Source organism: Passer domesticus, chromosome 18, assembly GCF_036417665.1.
Source record: "Passer domesticus isolate bPasDom1 chromosome 18, bPasDom1.hap1, whole genome shotgun sequence".
NCBI lineage: Eukaryota > Metazoa > Chordata > Aves > Passeriformes > Passeridae > Passer > Passer domesticus.
The window spans coordinates 2,928,776-2,941,684 of NC_087491.1; the positions used below are offsets into that span (position 1 = coordinate 2,928,776).

Below are 12,909 nucleotides of genomic sequence, written 5' to 3' on the forward strand. Positions count from 1 at the left end.
TTGCACAATTAAAAAAACAGCTGTACTTGAACCTACATAACCTGTAAATGAGGAAAGATTTATCTTTCTATCAATAAGGATCTGAAGTTCCATCTCAAGTGAAGAAGTCCATTCAGTCCACACTGTGGAGTTCTGCATAACACACAATAAACACAATTTGATTTTAAAGCCCCTTCTGGAGTAAAAATGGTTTGGCTGGGAACACACCATTCATCTGTCTCACAACTGCTTGGATTAAATGATGTAGCACTGAGAGTTTCATAAAAGAAAAGCAAACCTCGCCTGACTTTTTCCTATTAATTTGTCCAGGACTAGAAATTTTATTCATACTGTGATTTCCAGATGGGAATTCATGTGGATTATCACTGCCTGGTTTCCAAAGTGGAAAGAAGAAGTGTTAGTTAAATGACTGAGCAGCATTGAAGAAGAGATCCTGACTCCATAAAACCTCTTAATGAACAAAATGAAATTAAATTAAGCCAGGAGGATGCAGGATCCTCCTACCCACAATCTTGAGGCAATCAAGAACACCAACCCTACTTAGGCTGAAAGCAGAAGGTGTGGGGAAGGTGATCCCTGTATTCCTCTGCCTTTCTGGTTAGGAAGATCCTTAGGAGGGAAGCTACTGAGAATTCAAATACTTAAAATACTGAAGGTGTATGGGTTTATTTGCTATTCAGGTTCAACATTGCTGAGATGCCAACAAGCAGCTGAACAGAAAAAGATCAGGCTGAAAGAAGAATTTGGAATAATCCCTGGTATGGCTGTTGTACACCTCTTCTATCGCTAAATTCCAACCCACATTGGAGGATGGAAAGTGCATCCTGCACTGGATATACCAGAGATGTATTTCTGCCTTCACTAAAACTCTCATGGAATCTGAGGACAAACTGAGGGATGACCAGAACAGTCTGGTATTACTAAAAATCTTATCCTCTTTTTATTGAAATAAATATATTTCTCTATAATTTTCCTGCCTAGGAACTTTGTAAGAGATTTGTTTCTAAATATCAACATCCAGATTTCTGTAAACATGGTCTATTTGTGCAGCATCTGAGAAAGAATTGCATATTAGCAATTTTCTATATAAGATCATCTGAAGTTCACAGAATTTTAGACAACTTGAAAAGCTCCTCTTCTAAAATCTCTGATTAAAACTACCCAGAGAGACACTGCTCCTCTCCAGAGCTACGGAACTGCAGGACTTGCAGCACATCAAACCCTCCAGTGTGTGTCCTGTTCCTGAGTACATCTTTAGGACACTGGATATCCAGGAACTGTTCCAAATTTCACCCACCTCAGATAGAGGACAGGTCACAGAATTACAAAATATTGTGGGTTTCAAGGGACCCACAGGGATCACCCAGCCCAGCCCCTGTCCCTGCCCAGACCCCCAACAACCCCACCCTGGGCATCCCTGGCAGCGCTGGCCAAAGGCTCCTGGAGCTCTGGCAGCCTCGGGGCCGTGCCCATTCCCTGGGGAGCCTGGGCAGTGCCAGCACCCTCTGGGGGAAGAGCCTTGCCCTGAGCTCCAGCCTGACCATCCCCATCTGGGGATAAGTACCTCCAATAGCTCGGGTTTTAAACTCAAAATTTCTTCCCACTGCAAATCCCTGAACTAAGTTTCTTATTATTTTCTTAATTCTTCCTCTTGCACTGAAATTTTTCATCCTTGGTCTTAGCCCATTGGTCACTTACACGTGCAGATCTTGTTTGGCAAATGGGAATCTAAAGAGACTTTGCCTACTTAAAATGCAAACACATTAGGAAAATAAAATCCATTTTTACAGTTCTCCCCGAGGAGCAGGAGAATTATTAAATAAGAGCACTGGGAAAATGAATCAGGCAGTTGTAAATGATTCATGGGTCACCATGGTGGCTGCACGTGGGTGTGCACACACAGAGCACACACTGTATTACACTTTTCACTGGGGAAGTGTCAGTGAGCACAACAAAGCAACTTCCTGGGCTTTGCTCTGCTACCCCCCAGAAAGTAAAAGAAATCAAAAGTTACATTTACTTTAAGGAAACATTTATGTTGCAGATTAATCAAGAAACAGAGATGCTAAATGTTCTTCCTCAACCATAAATTAACACCAGCAAACCACCTCCGCATCTTCCTATCCCTGTCAGAACTTTACAAACACCATATCCTGTATGAGTAAGGTGTGGGCAAGAAAACCTTAATTTTGACTATATTAATTTCATGGTTTAAATTCACAACCCTCCAAATGTTTTTGCACATGCGAGGCGTTAGCACTGTGCCTCCACAGTTAACATTTGCAAGGCGTATTCCAGCCCACATCCCTGCTTCTAACCTTTCACTGCTTTTCCAAATAAATTCTTTCTTAGGCTGAACTTTCTCACACTTAGTCAGAACCCAAAGGGGAATATGTTTTTAAAAGATCAGATCAATCTTTTTTATTTATGGGATTCTGAAATATTTACTGCATATTCGGTCTTGGGGAAAAAAAAATTCCACTTTCTTTTTTTGCTCACTGTAAGTGCAGTGGAGACACACATAGGTGTATACCTGTGCCCAGGTGGTGAGTTTGAGGGCATCTGGCTGAGAAACTGGAAAGGAAAATGTTCTGTTTGCTGCCTACAAAATCCTTAGATCCAGTGAACATTAGTGACCCCCTCCCACCAACTGTCCTGTCTTAGCCCAGCACCCAGGTACACACAATAGGTATGAGCAGCTACAAATGGGGAAGAAGAAAGTAAATTCAGGATGTCTTTATATTAAATACATATATTTTATTAAATTTTCAAAGTACTTATTCTGAAGATAATTTTGGCACCTCCTGCCACCCTATTTATCCTTAAAAGCAGTTCTTTTTAACCCTGTGACACTGCAGCAGGTGCTGTGCATCCCTGCCTTCCTTGGGATTTGCTCCTGAGCTGCTCATCAGGCTGTGTGGTGGCATTGTGTGACAAATTCCAATGACCACATTTTGCTTCTCCTGCAGCCTGAGGGTGGTCTGAAACACCCAAATATATCCTCACCTGTGAGATGATATTTGTGATTTTCAAAAATTACTGTCAAGCAAGAAAAGGGGGCTCAACACAACAGAAAAGCCAAGAGACACAAAGAAAAATCAGGTTGTGTTATTTGAGATCAGGTGGGATTTTGTGGGGTGTAGCCCAGGAGTTTCCAGTCTGTGGGGCTGGTCACAGTGAGCATTAATATTCTCTGACAGCTGCCCCTGTTTATGCCAGGATTTCAGGCACGAAAGAGGGAGGCTGGCAGGGATGCTCTGGGCTTACAGACAGGATCTGTACGCTGGGCTCTGAAGCATCTCCCAAAACGGGGAGGTGACTGGAGAGCTGTGCAGGATTAACCTGCTGGCAGGATCAGCACTGGGATCTGCTTGTGAGGAACAGCACAAAATCCAGCTGTGCCTCTTGAACAGAACTGCAGGTACACAGAAGCAGGAAATGGAGACAGAAGGGCTGGGATCTACCACCAAACAACCATGAGTGTCTCCCAGCCTCCAGCAAATGTCCCTGAAATGTCTTAGGAACAACTGCAACAGCCGAGGCATGGAAGCAAGCAGAGCAGTAGAAGTGGCTTGTAGGGAAGCTCTTTTTCCACGTTGTTTTCCTGCCCATCCCCCAGATGGTGTCACAGTACAGCCTGGGAGCACAGCCTGCTTTAAACTGCAGCTTGCTTGTGATGGCCCTCAAAAAAAGTGTCACCAGGGAGAACTCACACTCAACCCCCACTGTCAGCAAGCTGTCCTGATTCAGCCAGCCTGACTGACACGCTGGAGATCAAGGCTCCCGAAAGCACCACATCCTGATTCTTCCCACTTTTAACAGTGCTTTATTTAAAGAACCCAGTAATGACAGGATTCTTCCCTAGAATATCAATCAGCACTGCTCCCCCAGATTCGGGAATTCTCCCCTGGAAGAACACTCATGAAGTCACAGGCCACTAACCAGACTGACTATACCTGATGTTAATGCATCAGCTGTACTCTGAGATACCTTCAGCTTTTAGCAATCCTTCCTGCCCACTTCCCTGTGCATTTTCTGGTTTCTTTCCCAGGGCACAGAACTGCAATCCAAGCATTGTGCCCAGCACTAACTGGGCTGCAAGCCCAGGGACCTGCACTTTATTCCAATGACACTCACCCCTTTGTTGCCTCTGGCAAGTCACTTTCTTTCTATCCTGCTGCTTCCTGCCTGCCTACAGAATTCCAAACTCCTCTGGGAAGTGATCCCAGGCTCAGCCAGGCAAAGGGCTTAGAACTACTATGGACTGGGAGCACTACCTGCTGTATCTGTTAACATTTGGTATTTTGGCATTGAAAGGCCATTGCTGAGGTGAAATGAGGCACGTGTCATATTAACATTTGCCAGAGCAACCTGAGTTCTGCCCTGGGCTGGTCTGAAGAGATAAAGCACTGTGAGAAAGAGCAGCAGTGAGCAGGCAGAGCAAAGCCCTGGTGCCTACACACTCTCAGGTGAACTTCATGGGCAGCCCTAAAACTCAGTTCCCCTTCAAGTTCTGCAAGCCAGTTATGGTTACTCTGAAGATGCTCCTGTATATAAGCTCCTCTTTCCTACACAGAAAAGGATGGCACCACACTTCAACAGGCTGAATGTTCCAGCCAGAATCAGAATCCCAGTGGAAGGGACGTCTAAAGATCACCTTGTTCCACCCCCTGTCATGGGCAGGGACACCTCCCACTGTCCCAGGCTGCTCCAAGCCCCAGTGTCCAGCCTGGCCTTGGGCACTGCCAGGGATCCAGGGGCAGCCACAGCTGCTCTGGGCACCCTGTGCCACGGCCTGCCCATGCCAGGGCCTCCCCACCCTCCCAGGGAACAATCGCTTCCCAATATTCCATCCAACCCTGCCCTCTGTGATTCTGTAGCTGTGTCCCCAACCTGGGACATGTGCACTGAACACAACCCACTGGACAGCACCCAGTGCACACAGCCCACCCCACAGCCTGGAACAGTGCAAACACCAGATCAGCCTCAGCAGTGTCCCTGCCCCCACAGGGCCCTGGACCCCCTCTTGCCCCTGGGTTTATTCATCAACCTGTCCTGGTGCCAAGAATGTCTAATGGAATGTGAGCAGCAGGAGGGAGACTGTTTGTTCCAGTTGGTAACTCCCCTAAACATGACTGGAATTCCTATGGAGAAGGAGAGCACAGACCCAACCCAAACACTTTCCCTGAGGACTTCCCAGAGTCTGGAGCAAACCACACAGGCGTATGAGCATCTCAGAAAAGACCTCCAGACTCTTATATGGGAACAGTCAGTGACCAGGTGTCAAACTAGCCACACCTGTCTAGAAAAAGATATTAAATAGACAGTTTTTTCACAATCCCCTCTTCTTTTCCTCATCCCTGCCAGTTAAAGTTGGTAGCAGTCAGACAAGTCTCTTTAACACATTAGCACTGTGGGTTGCATTGTTTTCTTCTCTCTCATGTGGGAATTGTGGTCTTGGACCATGAGCCAAGGCTCAAAAAGGAGCTCCCAAAGCCATGCAGACGTGTCCCTGTGAGCACATCCCCTCCTCACCACCACAGAGCTGTGGCTCTGCAAGAATGCATCCAAAAAAATAAAGGGAGTCCCAGAGACACCATCTATTGACTATAAACCCCAAAGACTGAAAATAACCAACTAAATGCAACAGTTTTTCCTCAAGTGAGTCTTCAAAGTTCTTTCACAACTGGAAAGTCGAAACACCACTGTCTCCTCTTCAGGCAGAGAACAAACAACAGCTCTCAGCTGAGTCCCAGCTGGCCCCCCAGCTCCCTTCCTCCCAGGAAGAAAAATGGCCAGGATGGGCCTTCCCCAACAGCCCCCCTGATCACAGCCCCTCAGACCTGAAGGCAAGGGCACACTGGGCCTCACCCCCAAGTCAGTCCCTCATGCTTCCACAGCCCAGGCTTGCACACCCAGACTTTGCCTCCCACCACAGAGCTGCTGTTCCAGGGCAGCCCAGGAACAGAGCACAGCCCAGGTGCTCTGCACAGGCAGCAGCTGAGATGTCACCTGGCACACAAGGCTGCCTTCACCAACACTCCTTGGGTGACCACTGGTGGCTGTGAGTATCAGCTGGCTCCAGCAAGTGACCATGGAGAAAATCTGATCAGCTTTTCCAAGCCTGCAGTTTGTGATGTGAACACACATCACAAATGTGTGTCATGTTTTGTAATGTCATATAATGTAGTTATTGTGCAGTTATTATGAACCAATCCAGGGCCCCACTGCTGGTCCAGGGACTCCTCACTCACAGGTTCAGGATGGATGCAATCCATGCCCCACAGAGAAGCACAGGAGAGAAAACACTTTCCTGTATCCCTTAAATACTGAGAAATTTTGGGAGAGGGCAGCAAACCATGCCTGCAGAGACCATGAATGCAGCAGTTCCCAATGAGATAGAAATAGCAGAGGAAGACTGGAACAATGCAGACATCTGTAAGAGAGAGTGTGTAAACAGGCAGACTGGGTCACAGAGAAACAGCAGTGCAGCAGCGGGCAAAGCAAAAATAGCAGGAAAGGAAAGATAAATAAAAAATTCCTAAAATATAATGAGGAGCAAACAGACTGACAAGGAAACAAGAGAGCCATTGAGTGGAAAAATGAGAAAAGACATGCAGAAGCAATGAAGGTAGGCCAGGGATTTAATCCAGCCTCAGAGAGGAAGGCACAGGGAGGAAAGAAGAGAGCTGAGTTGTTTCACTGCAGCATGAAGAGGGAAAAGGAAGATGGTTCTGTCAGGAAATTACAACCATGTGCACTTAGGCACAGCAGCACCACCCAGCAGTCTCACATCCACTCTGCAGGACAGGTGACATGTCCAGGCTGTCCCTCCAGCAGGGCATGGCCATGGTGGATCCTTCTTCTGCTTCTGCTCCCCCACCATTCCCCATCTCCCAGTTCTGGTGACTTCCATCTCTTTCAGCTAGATGAGACGATTTTGGGATATGAGTGTGGAAGGTAAAAAGTAATTCCTGCACAGGGAATGGGGTTGGACCCTGCATGAAGATGGAAGCAGTTCCTGCCCCTCCTACTGCTCCCTGCTCCATCTCCAGTGCCACCAAAGCAACTCCTCGGGAGGCAGGTGTAGGGAGCAGCTGCTTCTCGTTGTTCTCTCCCAGACTTCTGCCCATGATGTTCCCTTCTCCCCCTCTCCAGGACTCAGACACCACAGAAGAGGCATTTACATCCACAGAAATCCTTCTATAGCTCGAACAACATCGAGCCTGCCCACACAGCAAAGGTGTGAGCCCTCATGTCTTTTTCTCGCTTCACACCTCACTCTGCCCTATCTTTTCCAGCCAAAAAACTTCCCACAACAGGTTGGAAAGGGAGAAGCCGACTTATGGAGAAAACCCAAATCTTTCTTTGCACAAGGTGGTTCCCAAGCTCTGGCAAAAGTACCCAATACCCAAACAGCAAGCCCAGGATGCACACAGCCTAGCCCGGAACATAGCCATGCCTGCCAGCAAAATTCAGAGCAAGGGAGCCAGGAGATGAGCCTGGAAAGCCTCAAAGTATGTAAAACACCAACAGGCAGCTGAGCAATGGCTGAAAGAGAGACACCAAAGGAGGTGACAGGAGGCTGGGAAGGAGTTTCCGTGCCCTGCGCAGAGCTGGACTCTGTCAAGGGAAAGGCTCAGCTGCAGAGCCCAGCCTCCCCTGTGAGCAGTACACTGTGTGTACACAGATGTGAGATGGCTGCTAGCTACTGAGATGTTTCAGCTCAGGGCTGAGGACCTCCATTCCCCACCTGCAGTGAAGTCAGTCCTGCTTCCTTTTGCAGACAGAAAGCCAAGACCCCCCCATGCTAATGCCAATTATGCACCTATCACAGAGCACAGTGAAGAAAGAGTTCAGAAAAGGTAGTCTGGTTGTACTTTTTATTTTTCTTACTATTATCTAACATTTCTAAACCCACACAGGGTAAGTCTGGTGCTTCCAAACTGCTGTCTGCAACCACCAATATTGGGAACTCACCTTTCCAGGGGGAATCATGGCTCTCACCTAAGACAGAGATAACCCAGGTGGACAGAGCCCTCAGGAGATCTCTGCTCTGACCTCCTGCTCAAAGCTGAGTCTGCTCCAAGCTCAGTCCTGGTTACTTGGGACTTTACCCAGGCTGGTCTCCTAAACAGCCTCAACCTCTCTTCTCTCCGCTTCATGCCCATTATCTCTCAGTTCTCCCGACACCAGCAACTGCCTGGCCCCACCTTCCCACCCACCCTCACAGCGGCCATGAGTGTGCCCCGAGCTCCCTCGGGCGCCACCTCTGCCCCGGCCCTCTCTCAGCCTTGGGCCGGCTCTGGCTCTCCCTCCCCGGGGCTGGGGCACACACCCCAGACTGCAGGTTTAGGGTTTAAAAATCACACAGGGCTGGACGCCGCTAGAGGCTGGCAGTGCCCTGCCCCTCCCCGGCAAAGGAGGCAGGGGGAGCTCCGCTCGTGGTGCCCTCATAGCGCTCACCGGGCAGCTCCCGGGACACCGCGTCCCCTTCGCGGGGGAGAAAGCGACAACCCTCCGAGCTGCTGGGCCGTGAGGGGCGCGCCCCCGTGCCCGAGAGACCCCCAAAGCCGTGAGGAGAGACCCCCCAGGCCGTGAGCAGCGGCCCCGCCGTGCCGTGAGAGACCCCGAGCCGTGCCCGCGGCCCCGCCGTGCCCGCCCGCTCTGCCCCGCCGCCCGGCGCCGCCGCAATCTCCGCGGCGGGGCCGCCCCCTGCCGGCCGCCTGCGGTACGGCCCCGCGGGGCCCTCGGGGAGCGGGACCCCGCCGCATCCGGCCCCTCGCGCCCCGCCGTACTTACTGCCTTGTGAGGCTCCTTCCCCTGAGGCAGCTTCAGTGTCTGCAAAGAGAAAGAGCAGCGCTTAGATCCGCCGCTGCTCTGCCCCGGCCCCCAGCGCCCCCCCTCGCTCACTCGCTCGCTCTCCTCTCCGCCGCTCTGCCCGGCCCGCCCGGCTCCTCGCGGGACGGAGCGGACCCTGAGGGGCTGAGAGGGCAGACATGGCCAACAAGGGCTCGTGATTAAAGCGCAGCTGCCCACGGTCATATAATGGTCTGGGCTGGAAGGGACATTAAAGCCCATTTCGTTCCACCCCTGCCATGGGCAGTGACACTTCCCACTGTCCCAGGCTGCTCCCAGCCCTGTCCAGCCTGGCCTGGGCACTGCCAGGGATCCAGGGGCAGCCACAGCTGCTCTGGGCACCCTGTGCCAGGGCCTGCCCACCCTCCCAGGGAACAATTCCTAATTCCCAATATCCCATCCATCCCTGCCCTCTGGCAGTGGGAGCCATTCCCTGTGTCCTGTCCCTCCATGCCTTGTCCCCAGTCCCTCTCCAGCTCTCCTGGAGCCCTTCCAGGCCCTGCAAGGGGCTCTGAGGTCTCCATGGAGCTTCTCCTCTCCAGGTGAGCACCCCCAGCTCTCCAGCCTGGCTCCAGAGCAGAGGGCTCCAGTCCTCAGAGCAGCTCCGTGGCCTCCTCTGGACACGATTTTTTAACAGGCAAGAGGTAAGTGCTGTCAACCCAGGAGAGGGAGCAGTGAACAGCGCACCCGGCTCTGCTCCTGTGGGATTTGGCACAGCCGGCTCTACCACCGTGCCTGCCTCACAGGCAGTGATGGCAAAGCCTCCACAAGAGATGGGCCACAAGAATTCCCCCAGGGTGATTCTATCCTGGTCTTACTGAAGGCAGATGTGGAAAGAAGGGAGAGAAAGCTCCCTCCACTGTAGTGTGTGGGACTGCAAAAGCAGACAGCAAAAATCATGTTCAAGCCCTAAATGAATGCAACAGGCAAAGCTGTGAGCTGGAAAACAAACCCCAAAGTTACAAGTCAAGTATCATAAACGATTAGGATTTCCAAGCCAGTTTGAAGTGTTTCATATTCATCCTAAATTACATATACTGTATGTCACATTATCTAATAATGTAACTGCGTGGCAAAATATTCCATATGTCTGTTGGAATGATGCTTGCACTGCGCTGGAAACCACAGCTGCAGAATGGCACAGCGTTTTTGAATTTAAAATTTTCAACCTTAAGTAATGAGCACTGTTTGAATTTAATTTCCTTATTTCTTAAAAATAATAAAAACAAATGATTGTGGGTTTGTGAATTTGTACATTTCTACTTGATTAACCTGCCTGATTAGATCATTCTTCTAGGCAACGGTATTAATTTGGCACAACGTCATAAACTCGGGCAGATTAGAAACCCTCAGTATCAGATGCAGAACCTCGACAGCAAAGCCCAGGGTTTTTCCACAGCTGCTACTTGTTTCAATTCTCACCCATCATTCAAGGAAAAGCAGCTATGGCACAATAGATTTATGCAAATTGCTGTCCTGGTGGTCACAAGCAACAGCATGAACAAATCATAAAATATATGCAGTATTTAAATAGCTTTTAAAAGTACTTTAGTCAAATTTAACAAGAATCAGGCAACACACAAAATTTGAGGAACAGCCATTCCTGAACTGCGTCAAGAAATGTTGTTACCCTTAGTCATAGATAGACTAAAGTATTCATGAATTTAAAAATTACCAACTAAAAATCCCCTTACAGCCCACTCTATATTACCTTTGAGGTCACACCAAGTAATTCCAGTTGTGAAACAAAAGAAAAATTTCTGAGAAAGTTGCAAAAGTCAGTAAGAATAGGGAGGTGGGCAGGGAAGCTAGAAAATGGGCCAGTTAACTCTTCTGTCCCAAGAAACTTTCTGCATCTCATACGAGTATCTGCTGCAGACTGGTAAATGTGCACGGGAAAAATGGATCTTGGGATGCAGGGCAGAGGGCAAAGAACTTCCCCAAAATCATCTGGAATTTTCAGTAACAAATAAACAAATGAACCCCAACTTTCTATGGCTCAAGAACACTGTCTCTCCTCAGGGATGGTTATTCCTCTACTAGTTTTGTACTCCTCACCTCAAAATCCTTTCAGTGACAGAACCACTTTAACTCAGACTCCAAAAAATGTGCACTTTGGAAAAAAGCATTTTTCCATATTCACCATTTGAATGAGTCATCTTCCTTTTCATATTTTTTGAATTGAGCAGAACCCATTCTTGGAAAACATTAATCTGAAACTTGAAAAGCTTTGAGAAGTTTTTTAACAACTGGTGAAACTCAAAACTTGGCCTGAAGAATCCAGCCCCACTCAGAGCATCCAGGATCTGTTCTGGTGAGGGCAGCTCAGCCCTCGGCTGGCACAGCCCTGTGGGGAGGACATGCAGAGCTGAGGGGCTTGGAGGGAGGCAATGCAACAACTTATAATGTAAATAAATAATAATGAAAAACAACCTGAGCAAAATCATCAGTCAGCCCAGAAAAGCTTATCTGGAAACAGAGAACTTCCACCAATTCTTGGGCTAGAGGCAATATATCCTGCGAGGGTTAAACTTGAGCCTTGCTATTTTCTTTCTTTTCTTTTGGAAGAATTCTCCTTTGGGTACAAATCTCCCTTGCTTGGCCTCAGCCCAAAGGTTTATAAATTTGCTGTTTGAAAGTCTAATAAAGCAATTTCAGCCTTTTTTTTTTTTTTGAGTTATCTAAAAGTGAAATAATTTTTCTGACTCAAAACATGCAGATGCTTTGCTGCTCATGTTGCTTAAACACGACCCAACCGTACAAAGCAGAACTTTCTAGCTGACTAACTCCTGAAGGCAATCCAAACCTTTTAATGACCTGAAAAACCCCATACAGCTAAAATAAAAGCACCGTAAGCAAAACATTTTTAAGCCCTGGGTTGCGTGTAGGCGAAGCAGTAACATTTGGGACAGAGCCTTCCATCGGCACTGGGAATGTGCAGCCCCTCCACTCCAGCTGAACTCCAGCAGGAGGAAGGAGATGGGATCCTGCAGGGCTCAGAGCAGCTCACAAAGGAGCCTTTCAGCTCCACAACATAACTTTTTTGTTGGGTTTCTTCTTTATTTGTGAGTTTTGGGGAGGCAAAGGGGAAGGAACACGACCTTTTCCTTTCTTCCTCAATGAAACACAGTGGAGAAATTTCTTACCTACGTTTCTGGTTCTTTGCAGAACCCTTACACGGGGATTTCCGTGCCTGGATCTCGGCTTTCGGGGGAAAGCAGAATGGGAACTTGTCCCTGTGAGGCAGCACGTCCTGAAGCAGAGCTGCCTCAGCCCTTCTGCAAACTGCCAAAGCAGTCACTGCCTGAAATTCTCCAGCCAATGCTCAGCACCACAGGGAAGGCTCAATAAACAAAGAAAATGCCCTGTTTTATAATATAAACTCCCCTGCTCCTGAAGGCAGACAAGAAAAGAAATCAGCCTCAAGAACATGGGTCACCTCCAACACAGCTTCTCTGCCACAGAGAGCTGGAGTGGAGGCAGGTACAGCTATAAAAAAATCCATGAAATTTCTCCAAAAAATGCTCATTGCAAAGAAAAATCTTTGATCTTGCCAGGGCAAAACTCTTCATATGGAGCTCAACAGCTCAAAGGATGAGAAGACAGTAAGTTCTGCACAGGGCAAAACAAGCAGTGGATAAGCACAGATCGGCTGCACAAACAGAGAGGGTGACAGACGTTCCTGCTGCTGTAAGGCTCAGGTGGGCCCCTGGACACAAAAACCAGCTCAGAAATAACCTCAGGTGAAAGCAAGGACAACTTGAGGCCCCCAAACCTTGCATTATGTGTCACTGAATAGTGACAGACAGGCTGGTGACACAGATGCCACAAAGGTCCAAAGCAGATCAACACCAATTTCTCTGCTCTCTCCTGGCCTGAGCCTTTTCTGTCTCCTGCTCTGTCACCTGCAGCACCATCCCAAAGCCTATTAGTGACACAGACAAGCAGAAAGCAGAGGCCTGGGATGGAGTGTATCCTTCAGCAAATCACAAACAGCAGCTATTGCTGCTGGAATGGCCAAAAAACCTAAAGAGAAGAAAAGGGCCTCAG

General features: G+C 48.6%; 1 protein-coding gene across 12 annotated transcripts in view; it reads right to left on the reverse strand.

The window, feature by feature from the left end:
- The window catches only part of ZNF618 (zinc finger protein 618), a 148,115-nt gene that overhangs the window by 47,172 nt on the left and 88,034 nt on the right, over positions 1-12,909 (reverse strand). For all 12 annotated transcript variants that reach the window (XM_064393927.1, XM_064393926.1, XM_064393918.1 and 9 more), the window contains one exon: positions 8,803-8,841. In XM_064393927.1, the coding sequence (XP_064249997.1) occupies positions 8,803-8,841 (39 nt within the window). The remainder of the gene's footprint in view (positions 1-8,802; positions 8,842-12,909) is intronic.